Source organism: Nannobrachium achirus (genome assembly GCF_963921795.1).
Source record: "Nannobrachium achirus genome assembly, chromosome: 4".
Taxonomy (NCBI): Eukaryota; Metazoa; Chordata; class Actinopteri; order Myctophiformes; family Myctophidae; genus Nannobrachium; species Nannobrachium achirus.
The window spans coordinates 42,345,052-42,366,457 of NC_137813.1; the positions used below are offsets into that span (position 1 = coordinate 42,345,052).

At 41.5% G+C, this 21,406-nt stretch overlaps 2 protein-coding genes across 3 annotated transcripts in view; both read left to right on the forward strand.

Annotated features, from left to right (window-relative positions):
- Positions 1–6,199: 6,199 nt before the first annotated feature.
- Positions 6,200–21,406, forward strand: part of ints1 (integrator complex subunit 1) — a 45,991-nt gene continuing 30,784 nt past the window's right edge. For both annotated transcript variants that reach the window (XM_080724160.1, XM_080724161.1), the window contains exons 1-20: positions 6,200–6,320; positions 7,381–7,493; positions 10,663–10,950; positions 11,687–11,883; positions 12,549–12,686; positions 12,785–12,944; positions 13,050–13,155; positions 13,975–14,161; positions 15,113–15,258; positions 15,356–15,497; positions 16,241–16,417; positions 16,795–16,903; positions 17,001–17,121; positions 17,246–17,323; positions 17,839–17,996; positions 18,111–18,149; positions 18,597–18,693; positions 18,799–18,890; positions 19,083–19,143; positions 19,905–20,102. In XM_080724160.1, coding sequence (XP_080580286.1) covers positions 7,439–7,493; positions 10,663–10,950; positions 11,687–11,883; positions 12,549–12,686; positions 12,785–12,944; positions 13,050–13,155; positions 13,975–14,161; positions 15,113–15,258; positions 15,356–15,497; positions 16,241–16,417; positions 16,795–16,903; positions 17,001–17,121; positions 17,246–17,323; positions 17,839–17,996; positions 18,111–18,149; positions 18,597–18,693; positions 18,799–18,890; positions 19,083–19,143; positions 19,905–20,102 — 2,549 coding nt within the window. In that variant the 5' untranslated portion in view covers positions 6,200–6,320; positions 7,381–7,438. The remainder of the gene's footprint in view (positions 6,321–7,380; positions 7,494–10,662; positions 10,951–11,686; positions 11,884–12,548; positions 12,687–12,784; positions 12,945–13,049; positions 13,156–13,974; positions 14,162–15,112; positions 15,259–15,355; positions 15,498–16,240; positions 16,418–16,794; positions 16,904–17,000; positions 17,122–17,245; positions 17,324–17,838; positions 17,997–18,110; positions 18,150–18,596; positions 18,694–18,798; positions 18,891–19,082; positions 19,144–19,904; positions 20,103–21,406) is intronic.
- Positions 8,145–9,212, forward strand: LOC308284109 (UDP-galactose translocator-like; the record flags this gene model as incomplete). The annotated part of the gene is made up of 1 exon (XM_080724646.1): positions 8,145–9,212. One exon carries the CDS (start codon positions 8,145–8,147, stop codon positions 9,210–9,212), a length of 1,068 nt encoding a protein of 355 aa, XP_080580772.1.

Below are 21,406 nucleotides of genomic sequence, written 5' to 3' on the forward strand. Positions count from 1 at the left end.
AGATTAAGTTTCAAAATGATACATCTCTGCCTACCCTTTTGCATTGTGTTGTTGAAGACAGACAAGTAAAGTTTATTGAATCAAACAAACTGTGGCAACCCCCCTCCCTGCCCTCTCTCATAAGTAGACTAATGTTAAGGTCAGACTTGAGAACAGAACAGCAGTAGCATTCCATTCCAAAGGAAAGTATGTGCCATAGTAGACTAGGAGTCACAGGATTTCTGTTATTTTAGGTGTGCTGCCTGCAATGTCAAGCTATTCTTGGGGAATTGAAAAATGTGCTATTAGGTCAGCAGCATGTAAGGATAGCAGCATCAAGCATCCCCCAAACAGTTTCTCTTAAAATTAAAACCAATGTCAATGCACTTGAGCGTTGAGATTATGTCACATAGCATAATATTGACATTATTCTGTACTATTTTGTTCCTCACTCTGCTCAACTAACAGAGCGGTTGTTCAGACGCCCACCCACCACACACACACACACACACACACACACACACACACACACACACACACACACACACACACACACACAAACACACACACACACTTGGACTGTGCCCCCTTCCCCCAACGCACAGACTGTGATCATAATACCCCCTCCCACCCACACACATACACTGTCACATGGACTATGCAACCACCCACGCACACACAGTCAGTGACTGTGATCATAGGATGTGTACACATGTTATTTCATGTCTGATGTTTTTGTATGTTGTTGATGATTGTTGAAGCAGCATGTGATGCAAGATCAAATTTCATGTAAATGGAAAAATACAAGTTTGATCTTATCTTTCTGGTCTGTACATAGTGAGAAATGAACGTCGGATGTTTATTTTTGCTTTGTGCTTCTAATTGCTGAACTAGCTGTATGCTTTAGGCAGAACAGGGCTTTGGAAACTGAAAATGTTCACTGGAACGGCATACTTTGTTGTCACATCACAGGTGTAAAGTGGGTGGGTGAAATCCTTCTTCGTACAAGCTCCCATCATTTGCAATTTTAAGGAAAGGGAAAAGAATAGGAAGATAAATTAAACAAAAGAAAATAAATACATCGAGCAGTCCAATGATTTGCTATCTTTTGTAGGCTACCCTTAGGGCTAATTGGAGTAAAGTCTCAAACTATTTTCTTTTTATTAATGGTTTTTGCAGATAAATTGGTGATTGATCTCAAGACATAAATGAAGGACATCAGCCATTTTCAATCTTTATAAATGGTAAATGGTGCATTTACGTACGTATATAGCGCCTTTATCCAAGGGGCTTTACAGAGAAATATAACTGGTCCTCAATAATGGTAATGTTCATTATAAGATATTACCATTTGTGTCTATACTCACTGTGTCTCAGAGGAGGGCTGTTTGACAGGTCAGTAACATGCCTATCAGTGACATCATCATCAGATACATTTTTAGTTCAGGTACGATTAGATTTAAAGAAAAATGTGTGAAATACTGTAAATTGGCAATGTGAAAGAAAGAGGGTGAATATTATTTAAGTCCAGGCTCTTGCACAATGTAGAAAGATTTCCTCAAAATGGAGATGAGTAATCCCTGGGAATTCATTCCGTTTACAGGGACTTTTTGCCAGGCCTGGACGGTACAGTGTTTTTACATTTTGACGCTGTGGGAATGGAAACCTTGTATGTCAAAAAACTTTACTTTTCAGGAAATGGGGGAACACTTTGTATTTTGTAAAGCTCGTGTTAGTACCTTTCAAGTTTCAAAAATAGCAGATCTACAAGGTCACAACATGTCCCATCTCAATCCGTGCGACAAGTCTTACGACAAAGTGTAAAATAAGGCATTCATTTAAGGAACAAAGATCAAATATGGACATACAAGGTTTCTGTCCGACAGTGACCATTTGTGAATGTGGATTACCACTAGTGACTCACCAGATGAATCTTCCTCTGAGGGAGACATATGGAATTAATTATAGACTTGTGATGTCGTGCTGAATTCTTTCATGTGCATTTGAGTATGTTTTGAGTAGGAGGCAAATAAACTTCATCAGATGAGTAATCACTTCTCCCTGTTCTGGGTGACTTGACAGTTAACTTCTTTCACTTTTTAGCCCCGTTAGTGGTGTTTCAAACAGCATATCTAGACAACCTCTGGCTATATCGCCCTGTAATTTGCTATGCAGCTCACTGGTCCCCAGATGAACCCTACGGATTTTGGTGACCTAGAGTGGCCTGTCCTTTAGTGCCACTATTATACCAAAATCTAATGGGTGAATTGCCATTCTAGGGTCACTTGGCAACAATTCCGAAATGTAAAATCTAGGGGGCAGCTTTCTTAGTGACCCAGTGGCCTTTACTGTACACTACAGCCAACCTTAGGCCAAACTTTACTCTTGCAAAAATGACTTTCTTTACTTCAAAATCTAAACAGATTGCTGAATGCATTATTGTCCCTGAGAGGAAGAACCCTAACTAACATGTGCCATCCTCAGCACCAAATGTCACCTTTGTGCACAAGTTATCTCACAATCTAATAGGCAGATTGTTTGATGAACTTTCCTCCTTACTTATGGATAGTTTTGTCAATACCATTGTTTGTTCTGTATACCGTCTTACACATGGAAGTAAAATTTGAGGGTGAAAGTTTGAAAGCTGAAATACAAAGCATACAAAGACATTTCAGCTGATAATAATCTGCCCTTCGATTCCATAGGCTACTCAGTAAAATCATGATGGGTCATTTATTATTCATCAGTGGTTCTCAACCAGTGGTCCTTGAGGGGGTTCCAGGTGGTCCCTAGCTAGATGATGGAGAGTTAGTAACCAAATGGACCCTTAAATCTTTAACTCCTTGAGAGTGTAAAATGAAACCAAAGGGACCCATAAGGTTTCATTTTACGCACTCAATAGTTAGTAATTATTGTTAAACATCTGCATTACTTAATTTACAGGAAGTCTACACAGTTAGAGAATGTAGAAGAATTGTTATTTTTGATTGACCTGTTTTCAATTCTATGGCATCACATCAATACAGCATGGGATTCATTTTGGACAAAATCTCATCAAATGGTGGTCCATGGCTCAAATGCAGAATAAATATTGGACCGTGATGTGAAAAACGTTGAAAGCCAGTGTTATTGATTGATTGATTTACATTTGTACACTTTGAAGTAACATTTTTACATTGGTGATGAACAGCTGGCTGTAAATCGTCATTGTTGCTGGTGGGAAGAGCTGCATCTGCTGCTGCCATCTTTCTTGGTAATGACGTGTTGACTGGGCTGAACATGCTGGCAGCAATAAGAGCTTGCTCACTATTTTCTTTTCAAAGGAAACTAATTTTTTCATTGGCAGTGTTTGGAGGGGGCATGGGGAAATGCATTGGAGTAAAAAGTATATATATATTATTTAATATAGCAGTGGAATAGGTGCAAATATAACACTCTGAAGTTAAGTACAGATACTCGAGAGAAAAGAGTAAAGGAACAGATAGTTTTAATAAGTATTACGACTTCTGTAAACCTAATTGTTTTCACAGATTTGTGTATGACTTGCCATATGACACAGGATTTAAAAGTAGAACACTGACTAAACATTCCACTGACTTCACTGAAATGCCTTTAATTTGAAAACACTTTACGTAATAAGTTGGCACTTTACGTTGCACGAAGACATGGTGAAGTTACTCTAGTAGTTGTAGCAGTACCAGCTGTAGCTATCTGTCTACTACAGTATAGTTATTTAAAGCCAATAAACAGCTCTTTAACCACACAAACGGTAACATCATTCATCTTTGATGAATTGAGTGCTTTTTTCCCCTGCAAACTGCTAATAAAGTATACAATCAATCAATCACATATTATGGTGGCGAATGTTTGGCAAAAGTATTCAATGTGCAAACAAACATATGTTGCAATGCTTGGTGAGCTTGTAAATTGGCTATTCTTGGTTGAAGAGATAAGGGCAAATAAGGAGGGGGCCTTCTACAGACCCCTGTGGGACTCCTGTCAACTATAGGGTTTTAGTCCTTAAGTAATTTGCTTCACATTCAAAATCATTCCAACATTGATTCCAATAGTTAAGGTTAAGTTATTCATTCTTCATTCCCTTTTTAAATGGCCACAAAGCTTGATAACAGGGGGAGGATGGTCCATTTGGTTGAGGTCTTCTTATATTCCCAAGCTTTGGTTAGTGTGTGTGTGTGTGTGTGTGTGTGTGTGTGTGTGTGTGTGTGTGTGTGTGTGTGTGTGTGTGTGTGTGTGTGTGTGTGTGTGTGTGTGTGTCTGCGTGTGTGCGTGCGTACGTGCGTGTGTGCGTGCGTGTGTGTGCGTGCATGCATGCATGTGTGTGTGAGAGAGAGATAGAGAGATTTGAGGTCATGAGGTCACCTGAGCATTATACACGAGTGTGATTTTCTACAAAATTCTTTACCTGTGACTTTTACCTTTCAGTCAATCACATAATTGAAACACAGAAAATACTGATACAAAATTTGTATCAGTATTTTCTGTGTATATAAGCCCTCTGAAGACAACTTGTGTTTTATAATGGAGCTTCACTCCCTGGTCCCCAGAGGAACAGCAACAATACACTATTGTTCGGTACACAACCATCATCTCTCTGAATAAGTCAAGTTCATTTCATTTGTATTGCACATTTCATACAAAGTAATCTCCATAGGCTATGTTTAATATTAAACAAAAGAACTCTGGCCCAAACCCCCTAGGCATAGAGCATTGCATGACTCGCACGCACGCACGCACACACACGCACGCACAGACGGCAAGCACACACACACACACACACACACACACACACACGCATGCACGCACGCACGCACGCACGCACGCACGCACGCACGCACGCACGCGCACACACACACACACACACACACACACACACACACACACACACACTGTCTCTAACCAAAGCTTGGGAATATAAGAAGACCTCAAGAGGACAGCATTGTGGCAGATCTCAGGTCATCAGGTAGTTTGTTTCAGAGAGTAGGTCCCCAATGACAGCCAGATTTACATTTTGTTCCAGGTATTAGAGCAAACATGGTGATCTGAGAAGTCTGATTGGTTTATTGGCAGTGAGCAGATCAAATAATGTCTTCAGGTCAGAAATGTATTCAGTTGTGAAACCATTTGTAGCCTTGTAAACAATAAGAAGTACTTTAGAAATCATTTCTATATTTATCGAGAGCCAACAAAGTGATCCGAGGATGGTGAGGAGTAAAGGGATATGGGTCAGTTTCTTCACAGATATGACCTTTGGGAAATGAAATAAGGTTAGCATTACACTCTCCCACATTTCTAGGAAGAACAGTAATATGATACAATTACAATACGCGTATAATTATAAAGTATTCTACAAGGTTAGAGTGAAAAAGGAGATGCTTGTCTTGGTGGTTAATGGTGCTCCCATGGGGGAGAAAAGAGAGAAGAAAAAGAGAGAGAGAAAAAGAAAGAATTAGAGGAATCCCTTAAGGTGTATTCCTCCTCCTTTAAACATTGAAAATCTGTCTGGGAGGAGTTTATACAATAGCATGTGTTCTACTGCCACCCAGTGTTCAAACAGAGAAACATGAAACAGGGCCCATGGCTCAAGTTCAACTGTCACTCCTGGGGCCCTATTATTATCCAGGTCTTATGCCTTATGCCTTAACTTCTTTGCCTTTTTTTTTACTATTTTGTTTTTGTTTTTTAAATATTTCAAATAGCTGATCTGCAAGTTCACAACGTGCAGATGTAGATCAGCATTTGAAGTATTTAAAATGTTTTTCAAAATAGTGAAAAAAAGGTAAAGAAGTTATAAGGCATAAGACCTGGATCAAGGGCCCCTGGTGTCTGGAATCTCTGGATGCAACTCATAATAATCCGATATCCTTGACTTTCACTTTAAGAGAGAAATGATTCTTGACAGATTGACTGCAATGCTTGACACTGACAGGGTTGTTTCTAAAACTGTTGTTCACAGCAAGAAAGTGAATGCAATTAACAAATGAAACCTGACGGGCTCATTTGGTTCCATTTGTACACTGTCAGAGAGTTATGGGGAGACCTTGAAATGTAAAATGGAAAAGAAATGGAAAAGTTTGAGAAACACTGTGGACACATTCTCATTTGCGGACGGTAGATGGCAGTAAACGAGCGCGTTCATGTCGGTGTGTGCGACCTATTCCTTTCAGAAGAAGAGGGCAATGCTCATGGAGCGTTCACTTCCCTGTGTTCAGTTCATATTTCATAGTGTTAACTTATAGTATACAGGAGTAAACATAAACAAACACCACTCATTGAATGAACCCGAAAGAAAGAAAGAAAAACACAGCGTTTCTACGCCCAAGGTATGCTATTAAGGCTTATTATTTTGACTCATCTAATGTAAGGCTAGCTCTATAGCTATGGCTAGCATTAGCATCATTCATGGCATTATTGTTTGTAAATAATATGAAGTCATTGTTTATGATTTGGGCTTGAACATTGTAGCCACCAACAGACTGCTATAGGTTTGAGCAGTCATGTCATGTCATAACGTTGCTGCGAATGACATTTGAGTGTCTAATACATACACTAGATTTATCACCAGTGGTGTAAAGTAAGTTAAGTCCAATTTTGAGGTTTTTGTACTTTACTTGAGTAAATACTTTTTACTTCTACTAAACTACATCTCGGATGCCTTTATTTACTAGTTACTTTGTAGATTGTGATTATTATTAAAAAAAACATATGTAACCACTTCACTTCAACATTATACATTTCGGCCATTTGAAAATAGCATTTGTAGATTGATACTTGGTAAATGGGTTAGGGTTAGTTACTTTTTCCACCACTAATATACTAGTAAGACACCTCAGGGTGACACACAGTGATGTGGACATCAGGGATCTCCATATATGGGCATAAAAGGGATTTGTTCCCCTGGTATCACAGGGATCCCTTGAAACAGGGCATCGTTAATATTGATGACATCAGGGAACTCCATATATGGGCATGAAAGGGATTCTGTTAGTTTGACATCCCAGCGAAGCCAGAGCGTGATGTCAGGCAAACCCATTCTGGTAGAGTGGTTCCCCTGACATCACAGTGACATGATATCAGAGCATGATGTCAGAGCGGCAAACCCATAGACCGTAAAAACGTGTACCCGTCTACACACGGACAAGCTGTGACGTCTCTCATAGTAAACTAGATCTAGCAGCGACGTCAACATGGGGGAGAAGACGACAGCCAGCCCCATGGCCTCCCCTAAGTAACAAGGAATCTGTGAAATTAAATGTCGTCAACCAATCATCAAAGACGATGATACACGAAAGAAGAAGAAGCTAGATTTAGCATGCTCGCTACTTGTGTGTAGTGTGTGGTTCAGCTAACATTAAATCATATTTCTTCATTTTCTTGTCACAGAGCCGACTGTTGATGGACACTTAACCTGCTTGGAGGCACACACACTGGCTGATTCATAATGAATCGACCAAAGCCCACAACACTCAGACGCCCCAGCGCTGCAAAACCATCAGGTATGTAAATACCGTGGTCCTGCTTGATATGGAAACAATGATACTAATATGTGGGGAAAAGGGCATTAAACTACACCTCATCTTCAGTGTTCAGTTTATTATTGAGTTGATAGAATGTCTCAATGTCTTGGTTCATTCACATAGACGTCAACAACACCAAGTCAATAAAAATCACACCCAGTGTGAAGTGAGCGGTACCTTTTACATTTTCATTAAATGTCCCGTGAAGCTTGGCCAATGTCCAGCTTTGCGGGGCGGACATACTGTACACACAAAGCCAGATGTAGGAGCGGTTAGTACCACTCAAAAACTAGTTGTACCCCATATTTGGGTCCAATATTTGGGTATGACATCTGGGGACTGTAGGGCATGGCTGCACGTGGTGGGACTCCAAATATGGATATACCTCATCATGACACAAGCGTTTAACAGCAATAAAGGCATTGTAGTCTCAGAGACCTGACACTCAGCTAGCATTCCCCAAGTGGTGTCGATTGTCCAGGACTCAACTTCTCAGTAAAGATTACTTGGCTACCCCAGTGTACAGGGACCTTTTCCCCATGTACCCTTTTCTCTGCTTTCAAGTTACATTGAACCACCTTGTGAATGTGAACCACTCAAATTAGACATTTTCCATCCACTGTTGCCCACATGGCGACCAACAGCAGGACGTTGAAATACATCAGCCTGGTGATGCTGGTGGTGCAGAATGCATCGCTCATCCTCGGCATGCGATACGTCTGCATGCAGCCCGGCGACCGTTTCCTCTCGACCTCGGCCGTGGTCATGTCAGAGATCCTCAAAGTTCTGGCCTGTCTGCTCATCATCCTTCTGCAGAAAAGATGTAATCTAAAGCAAACAGTGCTCTTCCTGTATGACAGCGTGTTTGTCCATTACAAAGACACACTGAAGATGGCGGTCCCTTCCCTCATCTATACGCTACAAAACAACCTGCAGTATGTCGCCATATCCAACCTGCCAGCTGCTAGCTTCCAGGTAACATACCAGCTCAAGATCCTGACCACAGCGTTATTCAGCGTGATGATGTTGAAGAGATCTCTGTCCAGAGTCCAGTGGGTTTCTCTGCTGCTCTTGTTTGCCGGAGTGGCCGTTGTACAGGTAAGCCAGGAAGGCCAGAAGGAACTGGCCTTTGATTCGTCCGGCCAGAACCAACTTGTGGGATTGGCCGCCGTGTTACTCAGCTGTCTGTCATCAGGATTTGCGGGCGTGTACTTTGAGAAGATCCTCAAAGGAACCTCTGCCTCCCTTTGGGTCCGGAATGTCCAGATGGGACTCTTTGGCACGGCCCTCGGCTTACTGGGACTTTGGTGGAAAGACGGAGCGCAGGTCTCCGCTCGCGGTTTCTTCTTCGGTTACACTCCGATGGTGTGGATGTCCGTTCTCAATCAGGGGTTCGGGGGCCTCCTGGTGGCCGTGGTGGTGAGGTACGCTGACAACATCCTCAAAGGGTTCGCCACGTCCTTCTCCATTTTGGTTTCCGTGGTGATGTCGGTATACCTTTTCGGTTTCCAGATAGACCTTCAGTTTTTGTGTGGCGCTGCCATGGTGATCGGAGCCATCGGCATGTACAGCATGCCTAAAACGGCTGTTGACCGCTTTTTGTCTTCATCATTGGGGTCCTCCGCTGTGGGAGGACAGAAGACAGACAGCGGATCAGATGTGGAGACTTTACACCTCAAGTCAGTTGTGGTGAAATGAGGACAAAACACCTCATTCTCGTCTTTGAGGTCCAAACGGCTTGATCTCTGCTGTGAAAATGTTAGCCAGTCTGATGGTTGTATCGATCTTAACTATTTTTTTGCCTTTCTTTATTAGATTTATTCCCATTTCCAATGTAGCAAAATGCGACGTCTAGCTATGAGAGAGGAGAATGCAACTAAATCTGCCTGGCATCTTCTGAATCTGCCCAACTCAGGAGACAGACCGAAAATAGCGACCAGAGGGCACTCTTTAAGGACAGAGGGAAAACAGACAGACAGACAGACAGACAGACATACAGACAATGACAAACAGACAGTTTTATACACCTGTCACTTCAGGACTTAAGAAGGAGAGACCCACCTTTTGCCTCCCAAAGGGAGCTTCTTGCAGGTTATAAAGCAGGAGAGAAGGGTTTAGCAGAGCAAGCTCAGTTAGCTGTACTGCACAAAGTGAAACATGCTAATACTGATTTGTGTTAATTTAATTAAATCAATGATACTACCCAGCTCAGAATTGGAGGACGACTTTGCCATAATGAACTGATGCCCCCCAATTGAAATACTAATTTGTGCAAATTCTCCATGCTAATTACTTTCATCAGTCTGTGACCAATCAAAAGCCATTAAAACAATCTAGCAGGACCAACATCATTAGGTGATTATGTTTGTTTCCATTGGACTTTTGTATTTTAAGCTTGTGTGAGCTGTGTGCCACCTGAAACCTGTGGCAATAACCACAATCTGTGCAAGTGTGGTTACAGGTTAAAAGTGATATTCAGCTGGTACCAGTTTGAAGTTCAGGTAAAATCCAGTGCTAATTCTGGTCAGAACAGCTTTTGATTTTTGATTGGTTTGATGTTCAGACAAAATGTACTGTCCACTACATCAACATAGCACGGACCAATCAAAGGCTGTGAACAGTAATATCTAGTCTGTTGCCTGTTTCAGATTCTCTGTGATCAAGAAGGAATCGGCTTTCAGAAGGGGATTTGATTGGCTAAGACAAATCTATTAGTTAATTAACTAGCCAGTCGATGATGTTGTTTTCGTGCTAAAATGTTTTAGCTAAACACGCTAAAAGTGAAACATAAGAGCGGTTTGCACCGCTCAAAAGCACACATACACATGACATGGTACAATATTAAAGTTCATGGTAGAGCTGAGCAAAAAAAGGAGGTATTCTAATTGAAAATTACAATGCAACGCTTACACCTACATTGCATTGAATGGAACTTCCTTCTTTGTGCTCTCTTCTGCTCTATTTTCATAATATAGATGCTGTATAGTTTCAAATGTAACAAACTATTTACAGTATTACCTTCCCTGGTGCATAAGAGGACACATTGAGTATGTTGTTTACTTGCATGGACCTGGACTCAGTTAGTTACCTTAGTAACAGCTGCAATCAGTGTAATTATGCCATTTATAATGTTGTGTTCTTGTTTCAGGGCATCCTCCTCCGGGGGATTTCATAGCCCTGGGGTCAAAAAGTGGGGGAGAGTCCAAAGCACCTGCTGTTCTACTGAAGCCAGCACCGGCAGGCTTACCAGCTGACCGTAAAAGAGAGGCATCTTCCAATCTCCCATCTTCTTCGGGGATATCCAGCCTAGCCAAGCGCCCCAAGCTATCCTCCACACCTCCAGTGAGTGCCCTGGGCCGACTCGCTGAGGTTGCTGCTGTGGACAAGAGGGCGATATCGCCCTCCATCAAGGAGCCATCAGTGGTTCCTATTGAAGGTACTGTAGATAGCAGGCTCTTTCCAAAGGAAAGATAGTCCTTTAGTACTTGGTAATAATGATATATATTATAATAATAGCAATGAAGTATGCTTAAGCCCCTTTTCCACTGACATGGCGCAACACCACAACACCCCACACCGCCCACTTGTGCCAGGTTTTCCACTACCACGACCTGTTTAGAGTGGTGTGAAAGTGGTACTACAAAGTATCCAATTTAAAGTAGGTCTGAGCTAGGCCAAACAGGGCCAAACATTTTATAATGATTGATCACTCAATGACTTTTTATTTAGATCACCAGGTTGTGTTATAATCTATTATAGTGTATTATAATTATCATAGTTGTAATTCAATATAATAATGTATAGTGTATCATAATCACAGTTAAAAGGCTAAATTTGTTTCTTACTGATAGGGGTAATTTTGTGTAATGGAAAATGTAGATATTTTTATGTAGTGTGGTGTGGTAGTGTTGTGTAGTGTGGTGCTAAAGCTGCAGTCGAAAAGGGGCTTTAGATTGCTTACCTCAGTTCAGATCTGTTCCTTTGAGTTGTTGAAAGAAGAGAGGTAAATCGAATCCAAAAGTTTAATCATGCACAATTATGCTTATAATACATATTTCTTCAGTAATAACATTTATTAATGAATACATGAAACTATGTGAACAACATGACACTGACACAGATTACATATCACTTAGTTTTTTTCTCCCCTATATATTTCATTTTTGTTATAGTTCCGCCAGGAGTACTGCTAGATGAAATTGACGCAGCAGAGAATGAAGGAAATGATGATCGTATTGAGGGACTGCTATGTGGAGCGGTTAAACAGCTCAAAATGAATCGGGCCAAACCTGACATCACACTATACCTCAGTCTCATGTTTCTGGCCAAAATCAAGCCCAATGTTTTTGCCACTGAAGGCATTATAGAGGTAAGTGAATGAAAAGATTTTGAAGATTACAGGTAGATGATTAGCCTCTCAGTGCTGTTTGAAACGGATTACACATTTATTATTTGGGTTTTGTAGCGAGCTAGTGTTCTTCCACTAGCAGATTTGTCAGGAAATCACAATTCATTTCATTTTTGAAATCCAATTCAGATTTATTTCTTGTAATTAAATATTAAATATACTATGTTGTGTGCAGTGACCCAATTTCAATAAAAGTAAATGTCAGTGTAAAATATTGTCAAAGTTGAAGTAAGGTTATTTTTTGTTTTATTTAGGCCATTCAATTATTACATTCCATCACTTGGTAAATTACCTATTTGCATCGTCTTATCTATCTTTGCATATGAATTTCATTAAAGTAAGATTTATATGGAAATCGGGCAACTGCACATCTCAAAACAACATGGATAATATGTATAAGTTATATAAAATCATCCACCCAGAATTGGATTTTAAAAAGCAGTATTTGGTGGAACGGCATTTCCTGGGAAATCTCCAAGACCCAAACTACCTAAATACCATTTGATTCAGGGCTATTATTGACTCTGCCAAAGAAACACACTGTGTAATGAAATGTTTACAAGGGTCACAGAAGGTTGGTTAACTGAAGCCCCATCTGCCTTATTTTTGTTTCTATCGCAACTTAGGCTTTATGCAGTCTTCTGCGTCGGGATGCTTCTATCAACTTTAAAGCAAAGGGGAACAGCCTGGTCTCTGTGCTGGCTTGCAATCTGTTGATGTCTGCGTATGAGGAGGACGAAAACTGGCCAGAAATCTTTGTCAAAGTGAGAACCTTTAATATATATATAAATACCCTGCTCAGTGCTTAACGGTATTGGAAATCTGACATTGTTTTATTGGTTATGTTTTTTTATGTTTTCAGGTGTACATCGAGGACTCACTCGGTGAAAGAATCTGGGTGGACAGCTCCCATTGTAAGAACTTTGTTGACAACATCCAGACTGCTTTTGGTACCAAGATGCCCCCTAAAAGTATGCTGCTCCAGGCTGACACCGGTCGATCTGGTGGAGATCTCAGCGCCGGTATGGTGCACGCATTAGTGAAAAAGATTGTGATGGGGAAAATGCATGCTAATTAGTATGCTTATTTATATTTTTATTCCTACCGTTCTTTTATCCCTATTCCAGGGAGCAGCCCTCACCCCTCAACACCGGACGAGGATGACAGCCAGACTGAGTTGCTGATAGCAGAGGAGAAACTTAGCCCGGAGGATGATGGACAGGTCATGCCAAGGTAAAATGAGGAGCCATACACATGCTTGAACAGGCTGAATGGACACGCAGTTGAAATGGATGGATTTCTACTCTAAAGAGAGATGGGGCATTTAGCCCAGCTATGATTTCCCTGCCGATCGTTTTGTGAAGCAGAAAGTTCAAGCTGTTGCCATCACCTGTTTTGTCGTCGGGGCCATCTGTTCCGGCCCATTTCAGCCTGTAACGTAAATGTCACATTAACTGCCGTATGCCAGTACAGGGCCTTGTTTAATAGGCTTAAACAAAGCAGTACATTCCCCCGTGGAATCTTTCTTTTGACTGAATGCATTACAAAAGCTGGGGTTTTAAATATTAAATGGCTACTACTGTATGCTATAGTGTAGCATCAATGATCATTTATGTGATTCTCTAATATTTTGATAGAAATATCAATCAAGTTTTCTCTTTAGACTATTCTGTCTATTCTTTCTAAGGCAGCTTAACCCATTCAGGCCGGGTACACATTTTAGTGTATGGGAGGGGCTTACAGTACATGTACAGTATGTAGCAACATATTTGTTTTTGTAGGCTAATTTCTGATTTAGGCCAAACTATAGGTTAGGCCTAAATGGGTTAAACACTTGGAGTATCAATGATTGCATTGTTCAAATGTGTCTACAGGGCTGTATGGCAATTTTACAGCCCCATCAGATGAAACTGGATGGCTTAAAAAAAAGGCTCCCCAACTCCCCAACATTTCTGAATTATACCAAACGGATATATCCTCACATCCAGAAAACCTCCTTATAAAAATTGTAATTGTTATTCCTGTTTCTTTTGTAATGTTGCTGTGGTATAGGTATGAGGAACTGGCAGAGAGCGTGGAGGACTATGTGCTTGACGTCCTGAAGGATCAGCTGAACCGCAGGCAGCCTATGGACAACGTGTCCCGGAACCTACTCCGTCTCCTCACAGCCACATGTGGCTTCAAGGAGGCACGACTTATGGCCGTGCAGAGGCTGGAAATGTGGCTGCAGAACCCAAAGGTGAACGCTCGTCCACAAAAGGACAACCTGCGCCTGCTACACAGTAAAATTCCCAGTGTTCATTGTACCAAGATTATACGGATGAATCAAGTGCAAGTGGATCCGTAAAGGATCCATTTGATTCTATTTGTACACACTCCAGAGGAGTTTGATTTTTAACCACAGCCTTTCCACATCATATTTTGAGTCCGCAAATTGCATTTATCTTTTCCAGCTTTAAGTGACACATGTCAGACTGTAAAGCTACATACATTTTAACTTCCATTCTATTGAATAGGAACTTTTTTTGTGGAAGTAAAATATAGTTTACTGGCCTGTTTATTACGATACCATGTTATGGGGTAGGTTTTGAATCTAGTATTTCTTTAACAAAAGTAAAAAAGGGCACGGTGGCGCAGTGGTTAGCGCTTCGCCTCACAGCTAGAAGGTCCTGGGTTTGATTCCCGCCGGGGGACGCTGTGGGCACTGACGGCGTGTTCCTCCCTCCGCGTCATCAGCGCCCACACCCTAGGTGGGGTTGGCGATAGGGCCTTTCTGTGTCGAGTTTGCATGTTCTCCCTGTGTCTCCTAGGGTTGATACCCTCACAAAACCATGCACGTAATCCTGGTCTCAATAATGCCTCCCCCTGGCCAGCCGGGGGGCCTGATGGAGGGGAAAGGAACTGGTTGAAATAACGTGTTCCTTCCACGCGCAAACCAGGGAAACCAGGGAAATCTGTCCAAACCAGGGAAATCTCCACTGTCAGGTGAAAAGAAGCAACTTGGACTCCTCATGCATAGAAGGAAGCATGAGGTCAGTCTGTTGTCTCCCCAGGCGCGGCAGAGGGAGAGCAGAGCCCAGGATTACATAGGCAATTGGCACTGGGTGAAAAAATGGGTTACAAAATTGTGTGATAAAAAAAATATATATATCAATGTTGACAGTTAACTGATCCGTTTCTGCGTCTGCAGCTGACTCGACCAGCTCAAGACCTTCTCATGTCCCTCTGTATGAACTGCAACACCCACGGAGCAGACGACATGGAGGTCATCTCCAACCTGATAAAGATCCGGCTAAAACCTAAAGTCCTCCTCAATCACTACATGCTCTGTGTCAGGTCAGTGAGTTCCCCTGGTAGTCGGGTGTGTCATTTTCAAGATCTTCTCACCTGTGATGTTATATGAACCTGTTTCCCTCTTGGTCGTCACCTCCAGGGAGCTGCTGAATGCGCACAGAGATAACCTGGGCACTATGGTGAAGCTGGTGATCTTCAATGAGCTGTCCAATGCCAGGAATCCTAACAACATGCAGGTTCTCCACACAGTCCTGCAGCACAGTTCAGAGCAGGCTCCAAAGGTGAAATTGAAACTAGTAACCAATAATCGTACACAAATAGTATTTTGGGCAATTGGTCATTATGTAATTCATACAGTTAGTGCAGGGCAATATATCTACATGTATGGTTAGTTGGCTGGCATTGTAATTATCATCACTCTAATGATGGTGATATCCGTCCATGTGTCTGTCCGTATGCTCTGGATTGCCATGGGATTCGCTGTAGGCTACATCTTTTTGCTCCACAGAGGCTAAACACTACTGATATTGAGGAAACCCACTGCCTTTCCTCTAGCACCACTCTTGTCCACTGCACAAAATGTAATGGCCAAATATCATCATGACACTTGCTGACCACATTCATGCTCACTGGAGGATGAATGCCAACCTATGACCTATGAAGTAATTGGCATATTATTGGATTATGGAACTTTGATGATGGTCTTGTTTCTTATTATATTGCGTAGTGATTTACAGTTTTGTCTAAATTAACACAACAAAGCAATTACTATGTCCGAGTTTTGAAGTACTTGAGAATGACCAGCTGAAAATGACAGTTCTAGTTTGACTTCTCAGCAACAAGCATGTGATAAACATCCACCAGGCAATTACATCATGCATTTTTTTCATACTGTAACTGATATTTATCCATATCAGATGAAGGTTATAGTGGTTATAGTGAAGCCTTTTTTTCTTCCAGATTGCCCTCTTCTTTTTGCTGTGCTAACTGAAATTACTCGTCCTTTCTTGCGTTGTCCTGTCAGTTCTTGGCCATGGTGTTCCAGGACCTACTGACCAACAAAGACGACTACCTGCGTGCCTCCAGAGCTCTGCTACGAGAGATCATCAAGCAGACGAAGCACGAGATCAACTTCCAGCCTTTCTGCTTGGGTTTGATGCAGGAGAGAAAGGAGACCACCTATACGGAAATGGAGTTCAAAGTCAGTACATGCATGTTGAAAAATCACCTCTTCAACTGCAACCTTTATATGCACCTCCATGTGAATAAGTGTGGAACAGTTAATCAAAGATTGATTATAAAAAGCAATTATATAGATATAATTATTAAAAAAAAAAAAAAAAAAAATGCAGTAGCGAAAATTGCAGATTTTCAAGCTCAATGTGTCGCATTGTAACGTGAGCTTGTAGAGTGACTATTTTTTGCACAACAAAGTATAAGATGGATCCTAAGTAGTTAAACAGATTAATCAATATTTTAAACAAAGTTGCAATTAATCAAAAGAGTTAGCACATAGAATATAATCGATAGTTACTGCCCAGCATGTGAATGAGAACTCTGTCATTGTCTTCCCTATAGGAGCGTTTTGTGATCCAGGTGACAGATTTACTGACCGTGTCCATGATGCTGGGCATCACCGCTCAGGTCAAAGAAGCTGGCATTGCGTGGGACAAAGGAGAGAAGAAGAGTGAGTGCTTGGTAATCGTATTGTCTGTCATGTTGCTTCACCTCGGTTGGTATTTGAGAGAGAGTTTACCTTGACCTCCCTCTTGTTGTTGTGTCAGACCTGGATATCCTGAGGTCCTTTCAGAATCAGATCGCCGCCATCCAGAGAGACGCCGTTTGGTGGCTCCACACCGTGGTTCCCACCATCAGCAAGGTCGCCTCAAAAGACTACATCCATTGGTAGGTATCGGTTTCCTTGAACTTAAAGTGTATCGGTTTCCTTGAACTTAAAATGTAAGAGCTTAATGAGATAAGTCGCACACAAAACATGATGCGTCTGCTCTGTCCCTTCTCATGTCCGCAGCCTTCACAAAGTGCTCTTCACAGAGCAACCTGAGACCTATTACAAGTGGGACAACTGGCCCCCTGAGAGCGACCGGAAGTGAGCATCCTCTTACATTTTACAAATTAAAAGTCTTGCTGCACTGAATCTTAAAAGCTGCTGTCTGTTAAATGTATGTCCTACCCCGGATTTGAACCTGCACGATTGCCGACGTTTCTAGACTTTCTACTGCTGATTTAAACGGATAGCCTGCTTGGGTCAAGTGAGATATTACACTTTGAGCTTCATGCAGTATTCTTTGTCAACCATTAGGTGTCTTATCCAAGCATAGGCTCTAGATTTCTCAACAGAAGAGTAGGGAGACCACCAGATGTACAAATTATAGGTATATTGTAGCAACATACTCAAACATAAATTTGATTAAAATGTCATTTTATTCACACAGTCAGTTATGGATTGGAGCTTTAATTTAACTCATAGTGTACGCTTACATTTGTACACTCTCAGAGTCACAGAGGGATGAGAGCATTTTACTTTATCTTTACAAATTAGAGCTTCAACGTCCGATTTTTCTGGGGTTTTGACAAAAAACCTACATGTTTTCACTCTCCCAGTTTCTTCCTTCGCCTGTGCTCTGAAGTGCCTCTACTTGAGGACACACTGATGCGCATCCTGGTCATCGGGCTGTCACGTGACCTGCCCCTGGGTCCGGCCGACGCCATGGAGCTGGCAGATCACCTGGTAAAGAGGGCTGCTGGAGTCCAGTCTGATGGTAGGTGAAAAATGGCTCGGGATTCCAAAAATGTGTTTTTCTTAGAACATTTCAACTATTTTCTATCAAAACCCACATGCCTCCTTATAATGTATAGACTATGTCTACCATCAGGGCCCCTAGACTCTGGAACAGCCTCCCATTGGACCTCAGGTTTGCTAGCTCCATAACCATTTTTAAATCTAAATCAAAAAACTATTTTTATTTTAAAAAGCCTTTTTAATCTAACAGCAAAAATGTATGCATCTCACCAATACTGTTTTTTGTGTGTTGTTTTTGCTGCTGTAACAATTTTAAGCTGTTAAGCACTTTGTAACTTTGTTTAAAAAGGTGCTACAGTATATAAATAAAGAATAGCATTATTGGTATTATTATGTCAGCTGCCCCTTGTATTTAGACATTTAGATTTCGATTATTCTTGGATTATGGCTTTTTTCCAAACTTTGTGATCAATAAGTACTTTGATATTAAACAAAGTACTTTTGAGTTACATTTTCAAAGTGGATGCACTGACATCACTGAGTGTCAAAATTAAATCATATCAATCAATCATTGTTAGTGAACTGTCCGACTGTTTTACCTGTTGTTTTTGTTTTGAAGATCTGAATGTTTTGAGAGTGGAGAGAATCCAACTCATTGACGCGGTGCTGAACCTGTGCACATACCACCACCCTGAGAACATTCAGCTGCCTGCAGGGTACCTCCTCCTGTTTCTCTTGGGGTTTTACATTTACAACATTAATTAACATTAGTGCCTATGAAAAATTGACTGATGTGATACTGATGATAACTGTTATTGTAGATATCAAGCACCAAACCTGGCTATATCGACCCTCTACTGGAAGGCATGGCTGCTGCTGCTTGTGGTGGCTGCATTCAATCCACAGAAGATAGGTATGACAACTTTCTCTGCTAGTAGTTGAATATATGTTAGCCTCATAATGTTTTAAACTGCAACCCCACATATAACAGTATAAGCCACTCTGTCAGGTGGTCTGTTGATCCAGAATCTTTAAACCCATAACCAGTTTATTATGAATGACAAGCTCGTTTACCAAAATATCTGATCGTATTCTTTTCCTACAGGATTGGCTGCCTGGGATGGCTACCCTACACTGAAAATGCTCATGGAAATGGTTATGACAAAGTAAGTAAGAGAGACAAGCAGCATACCATACCATAACTAAGTTCTAATACTTAACCCATTAAAATGCAGTGGTGGCCTAAAGGTTAGAGGAGCACGTTTGTGCCCGAAAGGTTCCCTGTTCGAAACCCTTGACCGGCAGGAAATATCTGGGTGGGGAAGTTAATGGTCAGGACTTAACCCTTAACTGCTGAAGTGACCTTGAGCAAGGCACTGAACCACTCCAGTGGAGCTGCTAATCAGCCAACATTATAAGACTGTGTACTGGTCAGCTCCCAGGTTTTAATGCGTGTGTGTCTATGTGATTGTGAAGCAGGGCGAGCATTGGTGCTCAGCCAACCTCCACTGGGAAAATAAAGGAGGAAAAATATATATACGTTGTTGACCAGGGTTCCCCTGTAATCTATTCATGATCACCTTATTTTCCCCCTCTATGCCAAATCTCTTTGTCGAAAATAGCAGTTCACTACGTGTTGCAATGTGTTGTGAACTTGCGACGGAGCTTGTAGATCTGCTATTTATTATTATGTAGATATGCTATTTATTATTATGTAGATATGCTATTTATTATTATGTAGATATGCTATTTATTATTATGTAGATATGCTATTTATTATTATGTAGATCTGCTATTTATTATTATGTAGATATGCTATTTTCAATGTTTGCCACTTCACCTATTATGGCATGGCCAGAAAATGCACGCCAGGGTTCATGTTGCTAAGCCACCTACAGTACTGTACCTTGGTTTCCGTTCCTTACAGTAACTATTCGTACCCTCCGTGCACCGTTGCGGATGAGGACACAAAGACGGAGATGATTAACCGGGAGCTGCAGGTCTCCCAGAGGGAGAAGCAAGAGATCTTGGCCTTCGAGAGCCACCTGGCAGCAGCCTCCACCAAGCAGACCATCACAGAGAGCAACAGCTTGCTGCTGTGTCAGCTCACCAGTCTGGACCCACAGTAAGACACTACTCACACAGTGTTCTACTACAAGTGAAAAGAGTTATCTTAACATGCACAATTTAACAACACCATTTCTCTTGAACCCTATATATTGTTGACAGGAGCCCCCTAGGGCTTTTTCTCCCTCTACACCAATATCTTGGTGTCAAGGATTTTGATCTTGTACAGCACAGTAGATGTGCTGTTTGCTCCGTATTTTTCGCCCCTCAGAATAGGGATGGGGTTCATATGTGTTTAACCCATTTAGGCCTAGAATTAGAAGGATTCAAAAGACACTTATAGAATCGGGTCAAAATTCTAATGTTCACGACTTTTCAAAAATAGCAGATCTACGAGCTCGCAGCGCGGCACTCGGTGCCGCGCTGTGAGCTTGTATATCTGCTATTTTTCAATAGTTAAAGCATAAAATAATGATACACAAAATGTGTACCCGTTCTAAATGGGTTAAAATACTATGGGACAGAAGTCCTGAGCTGAGCGTGTTCTACTGACACAGTTTATTAAAAGAAGGATAGATGGGTGCAGACTCCCAGTGAACAGTGTATAGAAACAGTCCACACAAGGTAAAGTTTCGCTGACAAACGGACACGTTGCGGCTACTCAGGCCTTCCTCAGTGTTTATGGTGATCAGCGTCTGCGTTGATGAAGGCATGAGTAGCCAAACTGTGTCTGTTTGTCATGGCTGCTGCTGTAAATTTGAGTACGGACTGTTCATATGTGGTTAAACAGAAATCTAGAATCCTTACTTGGCTGTGGAGAACATTGAAATGGCGCTGTAAATATGGTTGCATAGCAACATTCAACTGGCTAACTCATATTTCTGCCAGAAAAAAAAGAACTCTGCTTTAACCTCAGCATTAATACTCAGAGGATTAAATCAGTTCCATGTAGGCGACCTCACATTAATCAAGAGTCCCTGAGTGGGAATGTGGACGCGGTTTGGCCTTGGTTTTCATACCAGAACACGATCAAGGACACCTACGCACGTCATTTGAAATAATCTGCCCTTAAAATCCTCAGTATTCAATTATCCATGGTTCCATTTGTACGCTCACTGAGTGAAACTAACATTGAGGATTTTTAGAGTGTTCCAGAAGAATGCAGAACGTGATCAAGGACACCTGCACACTTAGATCATATCGTCGTTGTCGGGCGGAAACCTTGTATGTCCAAAACCGTCGTTTTGTATTTATCATATCTATACTATAATTTTGCGAATGTCTGTCTGAGTGAGTGTCTGTCTGTATGAAACAGCGTTTCTCCTCGGTGGCTGGAGCAATTGATCTGAAATCGCATCACCA